A 21,686-nucleotide genomic window follows, 5' to 3' on the forward strand; every position below is an offset into this window, starting at 1 on the left:
AGCACTTCAGGGCTACGGACTTGAGTGCTACGGGTCTGTAGTCTTTTAGGCAGGTTGCCTTTGTGTTCTTGGGCACAGGGACTATGGTGGTCTGCTTGAAACATGTAGGTATTACAGACTCAATCAGGGACATGTTGAAAATGTCAGTGAAGACACCTGCCAGTTGGTCAGCACATGCACGGAGCATTTGTCCTGGTAAACCGTCTGGCCCCGCAGCCTTGTGAATGGTGACCTGTTTAAAGGTCTTACTCACGTCGGCTACGAAGAGCGTGCTCACACAGTCGTCCGGAACAGCTGAAGCTCTCATGCATGCCTCAGTGTTGCTTGCCTCAAAGCGAGCATGGAAGTGATTTAGCTCATCTGGTAGGCTCGTGTCACTGGGCAGCTCGCGGCTGTGCTTCCCTTTGTAGTTTGTAATAGATTGCAAGCCCTGCCACATAAGACGAGCGTCGGAGTCGGTGTAGTACAATTCAATCTTAGCCCTGTATTGACGCTTTGCCTGTTTGATGGTTCGTCTGAGGGCACAGCAGGATTTCTTATAAGCTTCTGGGTTAGAGTCCCGCACCTTGAAAGCGGCAGCTCTACTATTTAGCTCAGTGCGAATGTTGCCTGTAATCCATGGCTAATAGTTGTGGTATGTACGTACAGTCACTGTGGGACGACGTCCTCGATGCACTTATTGATAAAGCCAGTGACTGATGTGGTGTAGTCCTCAATGCCATCAGAAGAATCCCGGAACATGTTCCAGTCTGTGATAGCAGAACAGTCCTGTAGTTTAGCATCTGCTTCATCTGACCACTTTTTTTATAGATCGAGTCACTGGTGCTTCCAGGTACAGGTGATCTAGAATTGTTTTCCCTCTGGTTGCACATTTAAAATGTTGATGGAAATTAGGTAGAACTGATCTAAGTACTGTAGGCTACAGTATCAAAATACTGTTTTGTGCTTTAACAAAACAATATATCTTTGCGTGTCAATGTGTGCATCTCTGCATCCACAGCAATCAAATAAGAGCAATGACACATTGACATATAGCTTATACCACTGCAACCAAATATTCTCCCCAAACCATTTGTCTTTTTGTTGAGATTGTATTCATTTCATGCAATTTCTGTAACATAATTTGCACTTCTCTCCAAGGTAAATGTTTATTTTAAAAAGTATATATATATATTTACTGTATCTTAATGTCTGATACGGAAATGGAATAGACCTAGACCTACTAAAGGCAAGACACAAAGGTTTGCAAGGACAATTTCTGCACTGGTGGACATTCTGCTATAGAAAGTGTATACATATCACTATTTGTACATCCTGACACATCATTTAGGATTGGAGGTGTTAAAATTCTTAAAACGGTTTACCCCAGCTATAGTAAATTACATCCAAACCAACAACAAGTGTGTGCACTGATGACAGATTCTTAAAATTCAATATGTCTAGCGTTTGTTTTTGCCTAATACTGTACCGCCATCTAGTGCTCAATAAACGGCACAGTTAACAATAATGCAATGAACCGCAAACTGTTTTCTACGTAACTATACATAATGTAATCTACAACAACTGAGGTATAGATACGTAGATAACACTGGCAATACATTGAGGGAAATGTATACATTCAACGCCAGTATTTCAGTAGCAAACAAACTCTATTGACATATTGGTGAGGCAGATAGTTGAGTGCATTTTAACAGTGATTCCCGGTAGACCTATCTAGGGGACGGATTACGATGCGCTCTTGAGACAATCTGGATAAGTATTTATGGACATGGTGTGGCGGGGATGTCTACGGGCAGTCGTTTATCCTCGGGCTCAGCATCTCGATTAGGTCACAGACAGGTTACAGATCCGTCCTCATCAATTCTGATCGACTTTTCCATTGCACAAGTCTCTTCAACTAAGAGACCTGACAAGTAATCAATCTGTCGTTCAATCAGCGTTATTTATCTGGGGTTTCCCGTAGGAGCAGACAGTGGAGTAGGATGGTAGTCAGTTTCCCGGTTGCAGTGTGCATAATGGTTTCTGGAGACATGCACAAAGGAATCAGACAGCTTTGTATGCCATGGTGACAGAAAAAAAAAACTAATTATTATTAGCATGGAATCAAATAATTTCATTTCAATACCGAACATGAGCTCTTAATCCCATAGGCCAATGTGTTTTTACTTTTTGAGTTTTTCTTTCCAACCTATGTCTGCCCCTTCGCAGCCTATGCTATATCCAAGTTATTTTGTGCTATTTATTCTCCTTTGAAAACATTTCGAAAAATACCTTTAATCAGAATCAGGGTTTCACTTAATTGTCTCTGGTGAGCAGGCCAGGGAAAGGCATCAGGCATCACTCTTGTGATGGACCCACCCATCACTTGTGATGGACACATCTCCTGGTTCTCCAAGGCACTGATGCAGATGTCTCCAAAGATGGAGAAAGAGGACATGAGGGAGCCCGACAGCCAGGCAGTATCCATCACATGGACTGGCCCCATGCAGTCCCCTGGCAGTGCCAGAGCTGAGGCCTCCCTCAGTCTGTGGCCCATCCCGGGAAGGAGGCTGGATCTCCCTGTCAGGACCACGTTGTCTAGGAGCAGCTGCCGCAGATCTGCATCGTTCTCCAACACAGAGCTCACCAGAAGGCTGGGGATGCCTTGTGTCACCATGCGGACAGTCTGAGGAGAGAAGAGGATCTAGCTGCCGATCCTCAGCATCTGTCCGCTGGGGAGCTGGTAGTCCGCATCGGCACTGTTGATGATGGTTGTGGCTGTCTCTGAGGAGGGATCAGTGGATACGTAACACATCTGCTCTTTGATGTTTGTCACAATGTCATGTTTAAGTGTGGCGCTGGAGAACTGAGCTCCGGACTCCTTCAGCAGCAGAGTCAGGAGGGCCGTGACACCCTGCTCTCCCTGGCCCAGCTGGTGCACAGCGTGGGGGAGGCAGTGGCCCTTGAAACACTGGGACAGCATAGGTGACGTTGTAGCCACAGTCCACCATATAACCGGTCACCCTGCCTGAAGACAGCAGGGCCAGGAGCGACTGAGAGGCCAGGTACAATGCAGGGATGCCCAGGCCCTCGAACATCCTCCTGCAAGTCCTTTCCCTGTCTGACTGGGTGGTCAAGGTGAACTCAGTCAGCAAAACCGGGCTCTCACTAGAGTGGGTCTTCAGATGGGTGTTAAAAACATACAGTTGAAGTCGGAAGTTTACATACACTTAAGTTGGAGTCATTAAAACTCGTTTTTCAACCACTCCACAAATTTCTTGTGAACAAACTATAGTATTGGAAAGTCATGTTAGGACATCTACTTTGTGCATGACACAAGTCATTTTTCAAACAATTGTTTACAGACAGATTATTTCATTTATAATTCACTGTATCACAATTTCAGAAGGTCAGAAGTTTACATACACTAAGTTGACTGTGCCATTAAACAGCTTGGAAAATTCCAGGAAAATTATGTCATGGCTTTAGTAGCTTCTGATAGGCTAATTGACATAATTTGAGTCAATTGGAGGTGTACCTGTGGATGCATTTCAAGGCCTACCTTCAAACTCAGTGCCTCTTTGCTTGACATCATGGGAACATCAAAAGAAATCAGCCAAGACCTCAGAAGAAAAAAAATTGCAGACCTCCACAAGTCTGGTTCATCCTTGGAAGCAATTTCTAAACACCTGAACGTACTATGTTCATCTGTACAAACAATAGTATGCAAGTATAAACACAATGGGACCATGCAGCCGTCACACCGCTCAGGAAGGAGATGCGTTCTGTCTCCTAGAGATGAACGTACTTTGGTGCGAAAAGTGCAAATCAATCCCAGAACAACAGCAAAGGACATTGTGAAGATGCTGGAGGAAACAGGTACAAAAGTATCTATATCCACAGTAAATCGAGTCCTATATCAACATAACCTGAAAGGCCGCCATTAAAAATCCAGTCTACGGTTTACATGGGGACAAGGATGGTACTTTCTGGAGAAATGCCTGATGAAACAAAAATAGAACTGTTTGGACATAATGACCATCGTTATGTTTGGAGGAAAAAGGGGGATGCTTGCAAGCCGAAGAACACCATCCCAACCGTGAAGCACGGGGGCGGCAGCATTATGTTGTGGAGCTGCTTTGCTGCAGGAGGGACTGGTGCACGTCACAAAATAGATGGCATCATGAGGATGGAAAATTATGTGGATATATTGAAGCAACATCTCAAGACATCAGTCAGGAAGTTAAAGCTTGGTCGCAAATGGGTCTTCCAAATGGACAATGACCCCAAGCATACTTCCAAAGTTGTGGCAAAATGGCTTAAGGACAACAAAGTCAAGCTTGGAGTAGCCATCACAAATCCCTGATCTCAATCCTACAGAAAATTTGTTGGCAGAACTGAAAAAGTGTGTGCAAGCAAGGAGGACTACAAACCTGATTCAGTTACACCAGCTCTGTCAGGAGGAATGGGACAAAATTCACCCAACTTATTGTGCGAAGCTTGTGGATGGCTAGCCGAAACGTTTGACCCAATTCTCTCTACTATTATTCTGACATTTCACATTCTTAAAATAAAGTGGTGATCCTAACTGATCTAAGACAGGGATTTTTTTCTCTGATTAAATGTCAGGAATTGTGAAAAACTGAGTTTAAATGTATTTGGCTAAGGTGTATGTAAACTTCAGACTTCAACTGTATATATATAATATTGAATTCTGCTGTGGTCAAATAAAGCAACCATTACAAAATTACTTATCAGAGCAACATTTGAACTGGGATGCATATCGATCATGTGCCATGGTGAAACAACTTTGATGGGCTTCAACTCAGCCACAGTCTTCCTCTCATACTTCTGTCAGGCTAGACAGGGTACTGACCTTTAAGCAAAAAGTGACAAATTGAAAAATTGTGTGCTCTCTGATATGACATTCATTGAAATCCTAATCATTTCAGATAATATGGAATGTGATTGATAAACAAAAGTTTATTTCACTTACCCAGCTGTCCACTTCCTTGACAATTCACTGTCAGAAGAAGCGTAGGTTGATTTTGGCAATCATGCGCTTCACTCCGAAATGACCAGCATGCATCTCGGTCAACACGGCCTCTTTCTCCTCCTTAGTAAAAATCCCCTTCCTGTGTGGCTGGCCATCCTTCCCCGTAGATAGATATGATTGCCTAACAAGTTTGAAGAGAAGAGTTGTTGAAATACTAAAGTTTAAGTGCAATTGCACTGCTGTCTTTCTCTCTCTGTTTCTCTCTCTCCATCGCTCTCTCTGTCTGTCTTCCACTATTTTCCCACCTACCCCCCTTTCCCCCCTGAATTGTGAATTTCTCTGAATGTTGCGCCTCTTGTCGAGATCAGTGGTGTCTTCATAGTACTTTGCCTGGTTGGAAAGATAAAATAAAATCTCCCCGAGGGATGCCATTAAAGTGCAAGCTACATACAAACAGAAAGCTACGATAACAGTTACAGCTAACGTTAGCTAAATAAAATTGTCTGGCTAGCTAGCTGGCTGGCTGACTAGACAGGCTGATGTAAGTAATTACAGTAGCTATCAACGTCAATCTGAAAACAGCTTAAATTATTTATTCCGATTAAACAATATTTACTTATATGAAGACAAATATATGGTAAAGAGTGTTCTCTTTCCAGTCTGAAGCAGCAGGTAGTCAGCAGGTTGGGACCAACAAAAACACCCTCTTTGGAGAGAAATTCTGAGGTAATAAATTTGCTCAGACTGAGCCAGCTTTTATGCGGTGAAATAGAACTAGAGCTGCCAGCATCCTCCTTCCTTTGCGACCGCTACGAGTTAAAATAGAGCCAAGCCACCAGCATAAGAACGGACTCTTTGGTTCATTAAGTAATCCAGTCAGAATTTTGCATGTTCTAGCAACAGCCCTAGCAACAGAAGCTAGAACTTATTGAATCCCATTGTGACGCAGAGAGGGGCACTATTTGGCCGTGGGGACACTATTTGGCATGACAGGCCCCCGGATAAGATATACGATATACAATGAGTGTACAAAACATTAGGAACACCTTCCTAATATTGAGTTGCACCTCTACAACTCTCCTTCCGTGGCCTCCAACTGCTCTTAAATACAAGTAAAACTAAATACATGCTCTTCAACCGAGTGCTGCTTGCACCTGCCCGCCCGTCCAGCATTACTACTCTGGACGGTTCTGACTTAGAATGTGTGGACAACTACAAATACCTAGGTGTCTGGTTAGACTAAACTCTCCTTCCAGACTCACATAAAACATCTCCAATCCAAAGTTAAATCTAGAATTGGCTTCCTATTTCGCAACAAAGCATCCTTCACTCATGCTGCCAAACATACCCTTGTAAAACTGACCATCTTACCGATCCTCGACTTTGGCGATGTCATTTACAAAATACCCTCCAACACCCTACTCAACAAATTGGATGCAGTCTATCACAGTGCCATCCGTTTTGTCACCAAAGCCCCATATACTACCCACCACTGCGACCTGTACGCTCTCGTTGGCTGGCCCTCGCTTCATACTCGTCGCCAAACCCACTGGCTCCAAGTCATCTACAAGACCCTGCTAGGTAAAGTCGCGCCTTATCTCTGCTCGCTGGTCACCATAGCTGCACCCACCCGTAGCATGCGTTCCAGCAGGTATATCTTACTTGTCACCCCCAAAGCCAATTCCTCCTTTGGCCGCCTCTCCTTCCAGTTCTCTGCTGCCAATGACTGGAACGAACTACAAAAGTCTCTGAAACTGGAAACACTTATATCCCTCACTAGCTTTAAGCACCAGCTGTCAGAGCAGCTCACAGATCACTGCACCTGTACATAGCCCATCTATAAATAGTGAGGGAGATAAGTGTTTCCAATTTCAGAGATTTTTGTAGTTTGTTCCAGTCATTGGCAGCAGAGAACTGGAAGGAGAGACATTGAGGAGTATACCATCGGCTTCATCAATAAGTGCATCGATGACGTTTTCCCCATAGTGACTGTACGTACGTATCCCAACCAGAAGCCATGGATTACAGGCAACATCCGCACCGAGCTAAAGGCTGTAGCTGCCGCTTTCAAGGAGCTTGACACTAATCTGGATGCTTATAAGAAATCCCGCTATGCCCTCAGACAATCTATCAAACAGGCAAAGTGTCAATACAGGACTAAGATTGAATCCTACTACACCGGCGTTGACGCTCGGCGGATGTAAAAGGGCTTACAAACTATTATGGACTATAAAGGGAAACCCAGCCGCGAGCTGCCCAGTGATGGGAGCCTACCAGACGAGCTAAATGCCTTTTATGCTGGCTTCGTGTCAAGCAACACTGAAGCATGCATGAAAGCACCAGCTGTTCCGGACGACTGTGTGATCACGCGCTCTGTAACCGATGTGAGTAAGACCTTTAAACATGTCAACATTCACAAGGCTGCAGGGTCAGACGAATTACCAGGATGTGTACTGCATGCAAGGACCAACTGTCAAGTATTTTCAATGCCATTTTCAAACTCTCTCTGACCGACTCTGTAATACCTACATGTTTCAAGCAGACCACCATAGTCCCTGTGCCCAAGAACGCCAAGGTAACCTGCCTAAATGACTACCCCCGTAGCACTCACATGTGTAACCACAAAGTGCTTTGACAGGCTGGTCATGGCTCACATTAACACCATCATCCCTGAAACCCTAGACCCACTCCAATTTGCACACATTCCCATCAGATCCACAGATGATGCAATCTTAATTGCACTCCACACTGCCCTTTCCCACCTGGACAAAAGGAACACTTACGTGACTATGCTGTTCATTGACTAAAGCTCAACGTTCAACACCATAGTACCCACAAAGCTTATCACTAAGCTAAGGACCGTGTGGCTAAACACCTCCCTCTGCAACTGGATCACGGACTTTCTGACGGGCCGCCCCCCAGGTGGTGAGGTTAGGCAACAACACATCTGCCACGCTGACTTAGTCCCCTCCTGTACTCCCTGTTCACCCACGACTGCGTGGCCAAGCACGACTCCAACACCATCATTAAGTTTGCTGACACCACAACGGTGCAAGGCCTGATAACCGACAATGATAAAACAGTCTATTGTGAGGAGGTCAGAGACCTGGCAGTGTGGTGCCAGGACAACAACTTCACCCTCAACGCCAGCAAGACAAAGGAGCTGATTGTGGACTACAGGAGAAGGAGGGCCGAACACACCCCCATTCACATCGACGGGTTGTAGTGGAGTGGGTCGAGAACTTCAAATTATTTGCTGTCCAAACTATCTTGGTCCAAATACACAAGGACACCTATTCCTCCTCAGGAAAGGATTTGGCATGGGTCCACAGATCCTCAAAAAGTTCTACAGCTACACCATCGAGAGCATTCTGACCGGTTCCATTACCACCTGGTATGGCAACTGCTCGGGATCCGAGCAACTCCAAAGACTCCAGCCACCCAAGTCATAGACTGTTCTCTCTGCTACCGCATGGCAAGCAGTACAGGAGCACCGGGTCTAGGTCCAAAAGGCTTCTAAACAGCTTCTACCCCAAGCCATAAGACTGCTGAACAATTAATCAAATGGCTACCTGGACTATTTGCATCGATCCCCTCCCACCCTCTTTCTTTTGATTATTATTTATGCATAGTCACTTTAGCCCTACCTACATGTACATATTATCTAAATTAATTTGACTAACCTGTACCCCCACACATTGACTTTGTACTGGTACCACCTGTATATAGCCTCGTTATTGTTCTTTTATTGTGTTACTTTTTTTACTGTAGTTTATTTAGTAAATATTTTCTTAACTCCCATTTTCTTAAAACTGCATTGTTGGTTAAGGGCTTGTAAGTAAGCATTTCATGGTAAGGCCTACACCTGTTTTATTCGGTGCATGTGACAAATACAATTTCATTCGATTTGACCATTCTTGATACACACGGGAAACTGTTGAGTGTGGAAAAACTCAGCAGCGTTGCAGTTCTTGCTGTTCACTCAAACCGGTGCACCTGGCACCTACTACCACACAGTACACAATCCATGTCTCAATTGTCTCAAGACTTAAAAATACTTCTCCTCCCCTTCATCTACACTGACTGAAATGGATTTAACAAGTGACATCAATAAAGGATCATTCTGTAGCTTTCACATGGATTTACCTGGTCAGTTTATGTCATGGAAAGAGCATAGGTGTTTTGTACAGACAGTGTATATAAAACACAGGAAAATTACGTTTTTGACTGCAATGGTTATTTAGAACACTTTATGTTGGTATTTCCTTTGCTTTGGGAGTTACCTTTATATTGACGGTGCACGTGTAGTCCCAAAGCCAGGAAATCTGCCAATCACAATACAGTAATCCCTCGTTTATCGCGGGGGTTACGTTCCGAAAATGACCCGCGATAAGTGAAATCCGCGAAATAGATTTTTTTTTTTTTTTTACAATTAGCAACTATTACATGTATACAAATACAGTGACTCACGTGTAGGCCGTTTCACTGCTCTTCAGAGCGTTTCGTCGACATTATGGGTTTAGGAGATGTTCGAAATTACAAGATAATTTGGCCAACTTAATGTAAATTTGCCAAGCTGTTTTATGTACGTACACATAACTGCACGAGACGACAAAATGATAGCACAATTCGTAGCATGTTTTGATACAAGAAGCGGGAGTGAGTTTTTAGCGAATCAGAATGCAGAGCACAATGTACCAAAAAAAAAAAAAATGCATTCTGAAAATCCGCGAAATAGCGAATCCGCGATAAGTGAACCGCGAAGTGGCGAGGGATCACTGTACTGCAAAGCACTATTATTGACAAAAATGGGTCAATCATTCACAGGGCTTTTACTTCAATAATTTAAACCTGGATACCAGTTCCTCTGCACAATACAGTAAGGAAGTATTGCAGGTAGGAATACTGGGATATAGTCTGACTTGTTTTTTTCTCTTTTTGTCATGGTTCCTCCTGGGCTTCAGGTTTGGAGATGGATACTATTTGCTTGCTTTCCCTGGCTTTGTGTCTGTCTAGAAACTCCAAGGACGTAAGTAAATCTGCACAGTCATAAAGTTAGAATTGAGTAATCAGATTTATGGCGTCTCATCTTGGTGTAACATTCTCTCAGTCAGAGAGCAGATTAAGAGCTGTTTTTCATCGATCCTTTCTGCAGATATTTCTTCTGTCGATTGCACCTATGTACCCTCTCATTTTGTACTGATTTTCCTTTGTGTTTGTTGGTGTGTAAGTGAATGTGTATGTTCTCTGTAGAGTTTACATGGTAGCCATTCCTGCAGTAATCCAGGCAGGCTCTGAGGCCAAGCTTTGTGCCAGCCTTCTGCAGCCCCATGAGACCTTGGTAATGACCATATCTCTGATCGCCAATGGACAGAACAAAATACTTCTCCAGGAGAGTTCTGATCAAGAGTTTCACCGCTGCTTCCAGTTTCAGGTCAGCCCAGCACTGGTCGACATCCAGAACCATTCAATAAGAGTGTACTGTAGTTCTCAGATTTGTGACGCATGTCTTAATTTTCTATGTAATACCAGGTTATTACATAGGAAATATCAATGTGGTGGCTTACAATAACCTTTCCGGCATTCAGGCTGAAATTCTTACCTAGTTTTGGTCAGATACTAGTATGCAATGTACAATATACAGTCGAAGTCAGAAGTTTACATACACTTAGGTTGGAATCATTAAAACGTCTTACGGCTGAAACCCCGCTAACGGGATCGATATGACAACAGCCAGTGAAAGTGCAGGGCGCAAATTCAAACAGAAATCTCATAATAAAATTCCTCAAACATACAAGTATTTTACACCATTTTAAAGATATACTTGTTGTTAATCCCACCACCGTGTCCGATTTTAAAAAGGCTTTATGACGAAAGCACACCAAACGATTATGTTAGGTCAGCAACTAGTCACAGAAAAACACAGCCATTTTTCCAGCCAAAGAGAGGAGTCACAAAAAGCAGAAATAGAGATAAAATTAATCACTAACCTTTGTTGATCTTCATCAGATGACACTCATAGGACTGCATGTTACACAATACATGTATGTTGTTCCATAAAGTTAATATTTATATCCAAAAATCTCAGTTTACATTGGCGCGTTATGTTCAGTAATGTTTTACTTCCAAAACATCCGTTGATTTTGCAGAGCCACATCAATTTACAGAAATACTCATCATAAATGTTGATGAAAATACAAGTGTTATACACGGAATTATAGATCCACTTCTCTTAATGCAACCGCTGTGTCAGATTTTCTTTTTACTTTTCGGAAAAAGCGCACCATGCAATAATCTGAGTATGGCGCTCAGACACAAAAACAAGCCATACAGGTACCCGCCATGTTGTGGAGTCAACAGAAGTCAGAAATAGCATTATAAATATTCACTTACCTTTGATGATCTTCATCAGAATGCACTCCCAGGAATCCCAGTTCGACAATAAATGTTTGTTTTGTTCGATAAAGTCCATAATTTATGTCCAAATACATCCTTTTTGTTCGCTCGTTTAGTTCACAAAGTCAAATTCATGAGGCGCGAGCACTAGGTCCAGACGAAAAGTCAAAAAGTTCCGTTACAGTTCGTAGAAACATGTCAAACGATGTATAGAATCAATCTTTAGGATGTTTTTAACAAAAATCTTCAATAATGTTTCAACCAGAGAACTCCTTTGTCTTTAGAAATGCAATGGAACGCAGCTAACTCTCACGGGCACGCGCGAGACTGAGCTCATGGCACTCTGCCAGACCTCTGGTTGAAACAGCTCTCATTCTTTCCCCCTTCACAGTAGAAGCCTCAAACAAGGTTCTAAAGACAGTTGACATCCAGTGGAAGCCTTGGGAAGTGCAATCGGACCAAATTTACACTGTATCTTGGATAGGCAAAGAGTTGAAAAACTACAAACCTCAGATTTCCCACTTCCTAGTTGGATTTTTTTCTCAGGTTTTTGCCTGCCATATGAGTTCTGTTATACTCACATTCATCATTCAAACAATTTTAGAAACTCCAGAGTGTTTTCTATCCAAATCTACTAATGATATGCATATATTAGCTTCTGGGCCTGAGTAGCAGGGAGTCTACTCTGGGCACCTTATTCATCCAAGCTACTCAACTGCCCCCTAGCCATAAGAAGTTAAAACTCGTTTTCAACCACTCCACAAATTTCTTGTGAACAAACTATAGTTTTGGAAAGTCGGTTAGGACATCTACTTTGTGCACGACACAAGTAATTTTTCCAACAATTGTTTACAGACAGATTATTTCACTTATAATTTCCTGTATCACAATTCCAGTAGGTCAGAAGTTTACATACACTAAGTTGACTGTGCCATTAAATAGCTTGGAAAATTCCAGAAAATGATGTCATGGCTTTAGAAGTTTCCGATAGGCTAATTTATATAATTTAAGTCAATAGGAGGTGTACTTGTGGATGTATTTTCAAAGCCTACCTTCAAACTCAGTGCCTCTTTGCTTGACATCATGGGAAAATCAAAAGAAATCAGCCAAGACCTCAGGAAAAAATTGTAGACCTCCACAAGTCTGGTTCATCCTTGGGAGCAATTTCTAAACGCCTGAAGGTACCACGTTCATCTGTACAAACAATCGTACGCAAGTATAAACACCATGGGACCACACAGCTGTCACACCGCTCAGGAAGGAGACGCGTTCTGTCTCCTAGAGATGACCGTACTTTGGTGCGAAAAGTGCAAATCAGTCCCAGAACAACAGCAAAGGACCTTGTGGAGATGCTGGAGGAAACAGGTACAAAAGGTATCTATATCTACAGTAAAACGAGTCCTATATCAACATAACCTGAAAGGCCGCTCAGCAAGGAAGAAGCCACTGCTCCAAAACCGCAATAAAAAAGCCAGACTATGGTTTGCAACTGCACATTGGGACAAAGATCGTACTTTTTGGAGAAATGTCCCCTGGTCTGGTGAAACAAAAATAGAACTGTTTGGCCATAATGACCATCATTATGTTTGGAGGAAAAAGGGGGAGGCTTGCAAGCCGAAGAACACCATCCCAACCATGAAGCACAGGGGTGGCAGCATGTTGTGGGGCTGCTTTGCTGCAGGAGGGACTGGTGCACTTCACAAAATAGATGGCATCATGAGTATGGAAAATTATGTGGATATATTGAAACAACATCTCAAGACATCAGTCAGGAAGTTAAAGCTTGGTCGCAAATGGGTCATCCAAATGGACAATGACCCCAAGCATACTTCCAAAGTTGTGGCAAAATGGCTTAAGGACAACAAAGTCAAGGTATTGGAGTGGCCATCACAAAGCCCTGTCTTCAATCCTACAGAAAATTTGTTGGCAGAACTGAAAAAGCGTGTGCGAGCAAGGAGGACTACAAACCTGACTCAGTTACAACAGCTCTGTCAGGAGGAATGGGCCAAAATTCACCCAACTTATTGTGGGAAGCTTGTGGAAGGCTACCTGAAACGTTTGACCCAAGTTAAACAATGCTACCAAATACTAATTGAGTGTATGTAAACTTCTGACCCACTGGGAATGTGATGAAAGAAATAAAAGCTGAAATAAATCATTCTCTCTACTATTATTCTGACATTTCACATTCTTAAAATAAAGTGGTGATCCTAACTGATCTAAGACAGGGATTTTTTTCTCTGATTAAATGTCAGGAATTGTGAAAAACTAAGTTTAAATGTATTTGGCTAAGGTGTATGTAAACTTCTGACTTCAACTGTATATGTCACTTAGCAGAAACTTTTATCCAAAGCAACTCACAATAGCCTATGTGATCCCTGCAGAAATTGAACCCCCAACCTTGCCATTGCAAGCAGCATGGGCTTACCAACTGAGCCACACAGGACCACAGTATGGTATCATATGTTATTGGTACATTAGTTTATCAGTGTGTTGCTCTCTGTCTCCTTGACAGGCCCCTCATGTGGAGAGTGACAAAGTGCAACATTTTAAGGTGACGGTTCAAGGTGAAACGTTTCTATCCACGGAGGAGAGAAAGGTCATGATTAAACCCTACAAACCGATGACATTTGTCCAAACAGATAAACCAATCTACAACCCGGGACACACAGGTAATTTTACACAGAGCCAGTACTCAATTAGTCTGCTTGCTAAGAAACAGGACAATTAGGTGGTATCATGTTTCTATGATGGTTTGCTCTGTCATCACAAACAGGACCATCAGGTGCAGATAAAGAAAACATCTGTTGTGTGTTGACTCAGCATATTTACACTGGAATGGAGTTTGAACCAACATGCCACATGTTATAAGGTGTTCCTCTCCTGGACATTATCATTGGATATCGAAAATGTAAATATTTCAACAAACTCGCGATGCAGTTCTCCTTTATCTGCAATTGATTTAAATGGGACCATATTACCAATGGTTGTACATTTTATCCAGAGTAACTATAAATTCTCATTGAGTGCTTGTCTTAGTCTTGTCTTTGTTTTCTTACAGTGCATTTTAGAGTCATCACCTTGGATACCAATTTTAGCCCTGTCAATCAGCTGGTGAGTGTTGAAAATGTGAAACATTAAATATTGAAAACAATGACCTATTTGGTCTTCATTCAGATCAGTATCTCCACTATTTCAAACAAAAAGACAGATACAGAAGTATCACAACATCATAATAATGTGTTACAGACATAGCAATCATGTATTATGTAACAATATGTACACATGTATTATGTAACACTATGTACTGATCAGTGTTGTCCAACCAGCCAGAAAACATTTTGGGTATTCTAACCCTAACCCTTCTCACATAGAAACTTCATTGGGAGAAAGTATGTTTGATATGCTTTTTACAATTGTATCACAAACCATTTTTTTGAAAATCATGATGAAAGTGCCCCTTTTAGACCTTGGAAGACCCTATGATCCGTGAACCGTATGTGACACAGACAACATATTGGTATCGTTATACTCCGTATAGTGTGATTTAAAAGGAGTATGTCTAGATTCTGAGCGAAAATACTTCACATTACTTAATTAAACAATATTAATATTAATATGAATATTTCAAAAGTACCCTTATTGATGTTATTCGTTTAAAAAAATCGGAATAATTTTTACTGCCAAATAAATGTACATGTTTATCTTTATTTACAATCTGTAGAAACTATGAGAATAGAAAGGTTCGGAACTTTTCTGAAGCATCACAGCACAGTTGAAAAATATATGGCTAAACATAAATCCAATATGGATGGTGTTAACACATAGATGACAATATAACAAGATAACAAATGTAAAATATACTGTGTCTGCAAAATGTACATAGGCTCAGAACTTTTGTGAAATAGCACAGTTAAAAATATATGACAAATAGATATCAAACTGGATGGACATCAGAAATATATGGGAGAGGTGGAAGTTAGAGGAAGGCCAGGACTAAAAACAAACAAAATAAAACTATTGTCAAATAGATTGTGTCTGTAAAATGTATATAGTATGTATAAGCTGGAAGTATTTTTATTTCATTTTTATTTAACCTTTATTTAACCAGGTAGGCCAGTTGAGAACAAGTTCTCATTTACAACTGCGACCTGGCCAAGATAAAGCAAAGCAGTGCGACAAAAACAACAACACAGAGTTAAACATGGGTTAAACAAACGTACAGTCAATAAAACAATAGAAAAATCTATATATTGTACAGTGTGTGCAAATGTAGTAAGATTAGGGAGGTAAGGCAATAAATAGGCCATAGTGGCAAAATAATTACAATTTAGCACTAACACTGGAGTGATAGACGTGCAGATGGTAATGTGCAAGCAGAGATACTAGGGTGCAAAAGAGCAAAAATAAATAACAATGTGGGGATGTTGTAGTTGGGTTGGCTATTTACAGATGGGCTATGTACAGATGCAGTGATTGGTAAGCTGCTCTGGCAGCTGATGTTAAAGTTAGTGAGGGAGATATGAGTCTCCAGCTTCAGTGATTTTTGCAATTCCTTACAGTAAATTGGCTGCAGAGAACTGGAAGGAAAGGCGACCAAAGAGGAGTTGGCTTTGGAAATGACCAGTGAAATAAACCTGCTGGAGTGCGTGGTACAGGTGGGTGTTGCTATGGTGACCAATGAGCTGAGATAAGGCAGGGCTTTACCTAGCAACGACTTAGATGACCTGGAGCCAGTAGGTTTGGCGACAAATATGAAGCGAGGGCCAGCAAACGAGAGCATACAGGTCGCAGTGGTGGGTAGTATATGGGGCTTTGGTGACAAAACGGATGGCACTGTGATAGATTACATCCAATTTGCTGAGTAGATTGTTGGAGGCTATTTTGTAAATGACCTCGCCAAAGTCAAGGATCGGTAGGATAGTCAGTTTTACGAGGGTATGTTTGGCAGCATGAGTGAAAGATGCTTTGTTGCGAAATAGGAAGCTGATTCTAGATTTAATTTTGGAATGGAGATGCTTAATGTGAGTCTGGAAGGAGAGTTTACAGTCTAACCAGACACCTAGGTATTTGTGGTTGTCCACATATTCTAAGTCCGAACCGTCCAGTGTGGTGATGATAGTCAGGTGGGCAGGTGCGGGCAGTGCTCGATTGAAGAGCATGCATTTAGTTTTACTAGCATTTAAGAGCAGTTGGAGGCCACGGAAGGAGTGTTGTATGGCATTGAAGCTCGTCTGGAGGTTTGTTAACACAGTGTCCAAAGATGTGTCAGAGTATACAGAATGGTGTCGTCTGCGTAGAGGTGGGTCAGATAATCACCAGCAGCAAGAGCGACATCATTGATATATACAGAGAAAAGAGTCGGCCCGAGAATTGAACACTGCGGCACCCCCATAGAGACTGCCAGAGGTCCGGATTTGACACACTGAACTCTATCTGAGAAATAGTTGGTGAACCAGGTGAGGCAGTCATTTGAGAAACCAAGGCTGTTGAGTCTGCCGATAAGAATGTGCTGATTGGCAGAGTCGAAAGCCTTGGCCAGGTCGATGAAGATGGCTGCACAGTACTGTCTTTTAGTGATGGCGGTTATGATATCGTTTAGGACCTTGAGCGTGGGTGAGGTGCACCCATGACCAGCTCGGAAACCAGATTGCATACCGGAGAAGGTACGGTGGGATTCAAAATGGTCGGTGATCTGTTTGTTAACTTGGCTTTCGAAGACTTTAGAAAGGCAGGGCAGGATGGGTATAGGTCTTTAACAGTTTGGGTCTAGAGTGTCTCCCCCTTTGAAGAGGGGGATGACAGCGGCAGCATTCCAATCTTTAGGGATCTCAGACGATACGAAAGAGAGGTTGAACAGACTAGTAATAGGGGTTGCAACAATTGCGGTGGATAATATTAGAATTTTTTTATTTTTTTATTTTGCAGCTCTTTCAGAACATCAGCTATCTGAATTTTGGTGAAGGAGAAGCGGTGGGGGCTTGGGCAAGTTGCTGCAGGGGGTGCAGAGCTGTTGGCCGGAGTAGGGGTAGCCAGGTGGAAAGCATGGCGAGCCGTAGAAAAATGCTTTTTGAAATTCTCGATTATCGTAGATTTATCGGTGGTGACAGTGCTTCCTAGCCTCAGTGCAGCGGGCAGCTGGAAGGAGGTGCTCTTATTCTCCATGGACTTTACAGTGTCCCAGAACTTTTTGCAGTTTGTGCTACAGAATGCAAATTTCTATTTGAAAAAGCTAGCATATCCTAACTGTGTATATTGGTTCCAGACTTCCCTGAAAAGTTGCATGTCGCGGGCCATTCAATGCTAATGCAGTACGCCACAGGATGTTTTTGTGCTGGTCAAGGGCAATCAAGTCTGGAGTGAACCAAGGGCTATATCTGTCTTAGTTCTACAATTTTTGAATGGGACATGCTTATTTAAGATGGTGAGGAAAGCACATTTAAAGAATAACCAGGCATCCTCTACTGACGGGATGAGGTCAATATCCTTCCAGGATACCTGGGCCAGGTCGATTAGAAAGGCCTGTTTGCTGAAGTGTTTTAGGGAGCGTTTGACAGTGATGAGGGGTGATCGTTTGACCGCGGACCCATTACGGACGCAGGCAATGAGGCAGTGATCGCTGAGATCTTTGTTGAAGACAGCAGAGGTGTATTTAGAGCTCAGGTTGGTCAGGATGATATCTATGATAGTGCCCGTGTTTATGGATTTGGGGTTATACCTGGTAGGTTCCTTGATAATTTGTGTGAGATTGAGGGCATCTAGCTTAGATTGTAGGACGGCCGGGGTGTTAAGCATATCCCAGTTTAGGTCACCTAACAGTACGAACTCTGAAGATAAATGGGGGGCAATCAATTCCCATATGGAGTCCAGTGCACAACTGGGGGCTGAGGGGGGTCTATAGCAAGCGGCAACAGTGAGAGACTTATTTCTGGAAAGGTGGATTTTTCGAGGTAGAAGCTCGAACTATTTGGGCACAGACCTGGATAGCATGACAGAACTCTGCAGACTATCTCTGCAGTAGATTGTGACCCCGCCCCCTTTGGCAGTTCTATCTTGGCGGAAAAGGTTGTAGTTGGGGATGAAAATGTCAGAATTTTTGGTGGCCTTCCTAAGCCAGGATTCAGACACGGCTAGAACATCAGGGTTGGCGGATTGTGCTAAAGCAGTAAATAAAACAAACTTAGGGAGGAGGCTTCTGATGTTAACATGCAAGGCTTTAACGGTTACAGAAGTCAACAAATGATAGCGTCTGGGGAATAGATGTGGTACTGGGGACTACAGGGCCTGGGTTAACCTCTACATCACTAGAGGAACAGAGGAGGAGTAGGATAAGGGTACGGCTAAAGGCTATTAGAAATGGTTGTCTAATGCGTTTGGAACAGAGAATAAAAGGAGCAGATTTCTGGGCATGGTAGAATAGATTCAGGGCAAAATATACAGACAAGGGTATGGTAGGTTGGATGTGAGTACAGTGGAGGTAAACCTAGGCGTTGAGTGACGATGAGAGAGGTTTCATCTCTGGTGGGACCAGTTAAGCGAGGTGAGGTAGGGGAGTGGTGGTAGGGTTTGCGGGAAATAATAAAGGAAAATATTTTTTTTAAAGATATGTATATCCACAAATTTCTTGTTAACAAACTATAGTTTTGACAAGTCGGTTAGGACATCTACTTTGTGCGTGACACAAGTAATTTTTCAAACAATTGTTTACAGACAGATTATTTCACTTATAACTCACTGTATCACAATTCCAGTGGGTCAGAAATGTACATACACTGAGTTGACTGTGCCATTAATTGAAAAATTCAATTAAGAAGCTTCTGATAGGCTAATTGAAATCATTTGAGTCAATTGGAGGTGTACCTGTGGATATATGTCAAGGCCTACCTTCAAACTCAGTGCCTCTTTGCTTGACATCATGGGAAAATCAAAAGAAATCAGCCAAGTCTGGTTCATCCTTGGGAGCAATTTCTAAATGCCTGAAGGTACCACGTTCATCTGCACAAACAATAGTATGCAAGTATAAACACCAAGGGACCACGCAGCCGTCATACCGCTCAGGAAGGAGACGTGTTCTGTCTCATAGAGATGAATGTACTTTTGTGCGAAAAGAGCAAATCAATCCCAGAACAACAGCAAAGGACCTTGTGGAGATGCTGGAGGAAACAGGTACAAAAGTATCTATATCCACAGTAAAACGAGTCCTGTATCGATGTAATCTGAAAGGCAGCTCAGCAAGGAAAAAGCCACTGCTCCAAAACCGCAATAAAAAAGCCAGACTATGGTTTGCAACTGCACATGGTGACAAAGATCGTACTTTTTGGAGAAATGTCTTCTTTTGGCCATAATGACCATCATTATGTTTGGAGGATAAAGGGGGAGGCTTGCAAGCCGAAGAACACCATCCCAACCGTGAAGCACAGGGGTGGCAGTATGTTGTGGGGCTGCTTTGCTGCAGGAGGGACTGGTGCATTTCACAAAATAGATGGCATCATGAGGATGGAAAATTATGTGGATCTATTGAAGCAACATCTCAAGACATCAGTCAGGAAGTTAAAGCTTGGTCGCTAATGGGTCTTCCAAATAGACAATGACCCCAAGCATACTTCCAAAGTTGTGGCAAAATGGCTTAAGGAAACAAAGTCAAGCTTGGAGTGGCCATCACAAAGCCCTGACCTCAAGCATACAGAAAATTTGTTGGCAGAACTGAAAAAGCGTGTGCGAGCAAGGAGGCCTACAAACCTGACTCAGTTACACCAGCTCTGTCAGGAGGAATTGGCCAAAATTCTCCCAACTTATTGTGGGAAGCTTGTGGAAGGCTACCCAAAACATTTGACCCAAGTTAAACAATGTAAAGGCAATGCTACCAAATACTAATTGAGTGTATGTAAACTTCTGACCCACTGGGAATGTGATGAAAGAAATAAAAGCTGAAATTAATCATTCTCTCTACTATTATTCTGACATTTCACATTCTTAAAATAAAGTGGTGATCCTAACTGATCTAAGACAGGGATTTTTTTCTCTGATTAAATGTCAGGAATTGTGAATAACTGAGTTTAAATGTATTTGGCTAAGGTTTATGTAAACTTCTGACTTCAACTGTCTATATATATATATATATATATATATATATATATATATATATATATATATATATATATATATATATATACATTTACATTTACATGTCCTGGAATTTGACTAAAATGGTGCTGCCACAATAAGAATATACAGACAGACAATAAACAGGATATACACACAACTTATGTAGAAGCAGAGTTTTAACCAAATCCACATGCGGTATGTACAGTATTTACTAGTGGAGGCTGCTGAGGGGAGAACGGCTCATAATAATGACTGGAACGGAGCAAATGGAATGGCGTCAAACACCTGGAAACCATTCCACTAATCCCCTCCAGGGATTACCATGAGCCCGTCCTCCCCAATTAAGGTGCAACCAACCTCCTGTGCTATGTACACTGTAGTATAAGAACTACAAGGTTCACTAAAAAAACATAGCTACAATATAAATTATGTATGAAGGGATGTATAAATATATGAAGCATTTACCGTTATTTAACCGTTATTTTTCCAGGTAAGTTGACTGAGAACACATTCTCATTTACAGCAATGACCTGGGGAATAGTTACAGGGGAGAGGAGGGGGATGAATGAGCCAATTGTAAGCTGGAGATGATTAGGTGACCGTGATGGTATGAGGGACAGCTTGGGAATTTAGCCAGGACACCGGGGTTAACACCCCTACTCTTACGATAAGTGCCATGGGATCTTTAATGACCTCAGAGAGTCAGGACACTCGTTTAACGTCCCATCCGAAAGACGGCACCCTACACATGATGATGTGCAGTCGGGGAAATATGTACAGTGAGGCTTCGAAAAGAACCCCATACCTACTGTAAAATATGGTGTTGGATGTTATTTGGGCTTTTTTGCTTTCACTGGTCCTGGGGCCCTTGTTAAGGTCAACGGCATCATGAACTTTATTCAGTACCAGGACATTTTGGCCTCTGCCAGGAGGTGGAAACTTGGCTGCAAGTGGATCTACCAGCAAAACAATAACCCCAAGCACACATTGAAATCCACAAAGAAATGATGGTCACAAAATCAACCTTTTGGAATCGCCATCTCAGTCTCTGGACTTAAAACACATTGAAAACCTGTGGTTTGAATTGAAGATGACAGTCCATAAGCGCAGACGAAGGATGTCAAGAATCTGGAAGGATTCTGTATGGTCTAAGATTCCTCCCTATATGTTCTCCAACTCATAAAACATTTTTTTGAAAAAGGCTCGGTGC

The 21,686-nt window shown here is 42.3% G+C and overlaps 1 protein-coding gene, 1 long non-coding RNA gene and 1 pseudogene across 6 annotated transcripts in view; 1 reads left to right on the forward strand and 2 right to left on the reverse strand.

Moving 5' to 3' along the window:
* Positions 1–2,105: 2,105 nt before the first annotated feature.
* On the reverse strand, positions 2,106–3,197 carry LOC129821694 (actin-like; annotated as a pseudogene).
* Positions 3,198–4,120: 923 nt separating this feature from the next.
* On the reverse strand, positions 4,121–9,673 carry LOC129822110 (uncharacterized). 2 transcript variants are annotated; one of them, XR_008754450.1, is made up of 3 exons: positions 9,446–9,673; positions 4,976–5,156; positions 4,121–4,855 (listed from the first exon to the last, which is right to left on the reverse strand). It is a non-coding gene; the product is annotated as an uncharacterized LOC129822110 (long non-coding RNA). The 2 variants fall into 2 exon arrangements; XR_008754451.1 differs by having other exon boundaries at positions 9,259–9,673.
* A 105-nt stretch (positions 9,674–9,778) lies between these two features.
* Positions 9,779–21,686, forward strand: part of LOC129822086 (alpha-2-macroglobulin-like) — a 42,865-nt gene continuing 30,957 nt past the window's right edge. For 2 of the 4 annotated variants that reach the window (XM_055879992.1, XM_055879990.1), the window contains exons 1-4: positions 9,779–10,004; positions 10,229–10,409; positions 13,887–14,043; positions 14,433–14,485. In XM_055879992.1, the coding sequence (XP_055735967.1) occupies positions 9,919–10,004; positions 10,229–10,409; positions 13,887–14,043; positions 14,433–14,485 (477 nt within the window). In that variant the 5' untranslated portion in view covers positions 9,779–9,918. Of the gene's footprint in view, positions 10,005–10,228; positions 10,410–13,886; positions 14,044–14,147; positions 14,283–14,432; positions 14,486–15,933; positions 16,030–21,686 lie in introns of those variants that run through there. The other 2 variants (XM_055879991.1, XM_055879993.1) reach the window with 2 other exon arrangements.

This window comes from Salvelinus fontinalis, chromosome 24, assembly GCF_029448725.1.
Source record: "Salvelinus fontinalis isolate EN_2023a chromosome 24, ASM2944872v1, whole genome shotgun sequence".
Lineage (NCBI taxonomy): Eukaryota > Metazoa > Chordata > Actinopteri > Salmoniformes > Salmonidae > Salvelinus > Salvelinus fontinalis.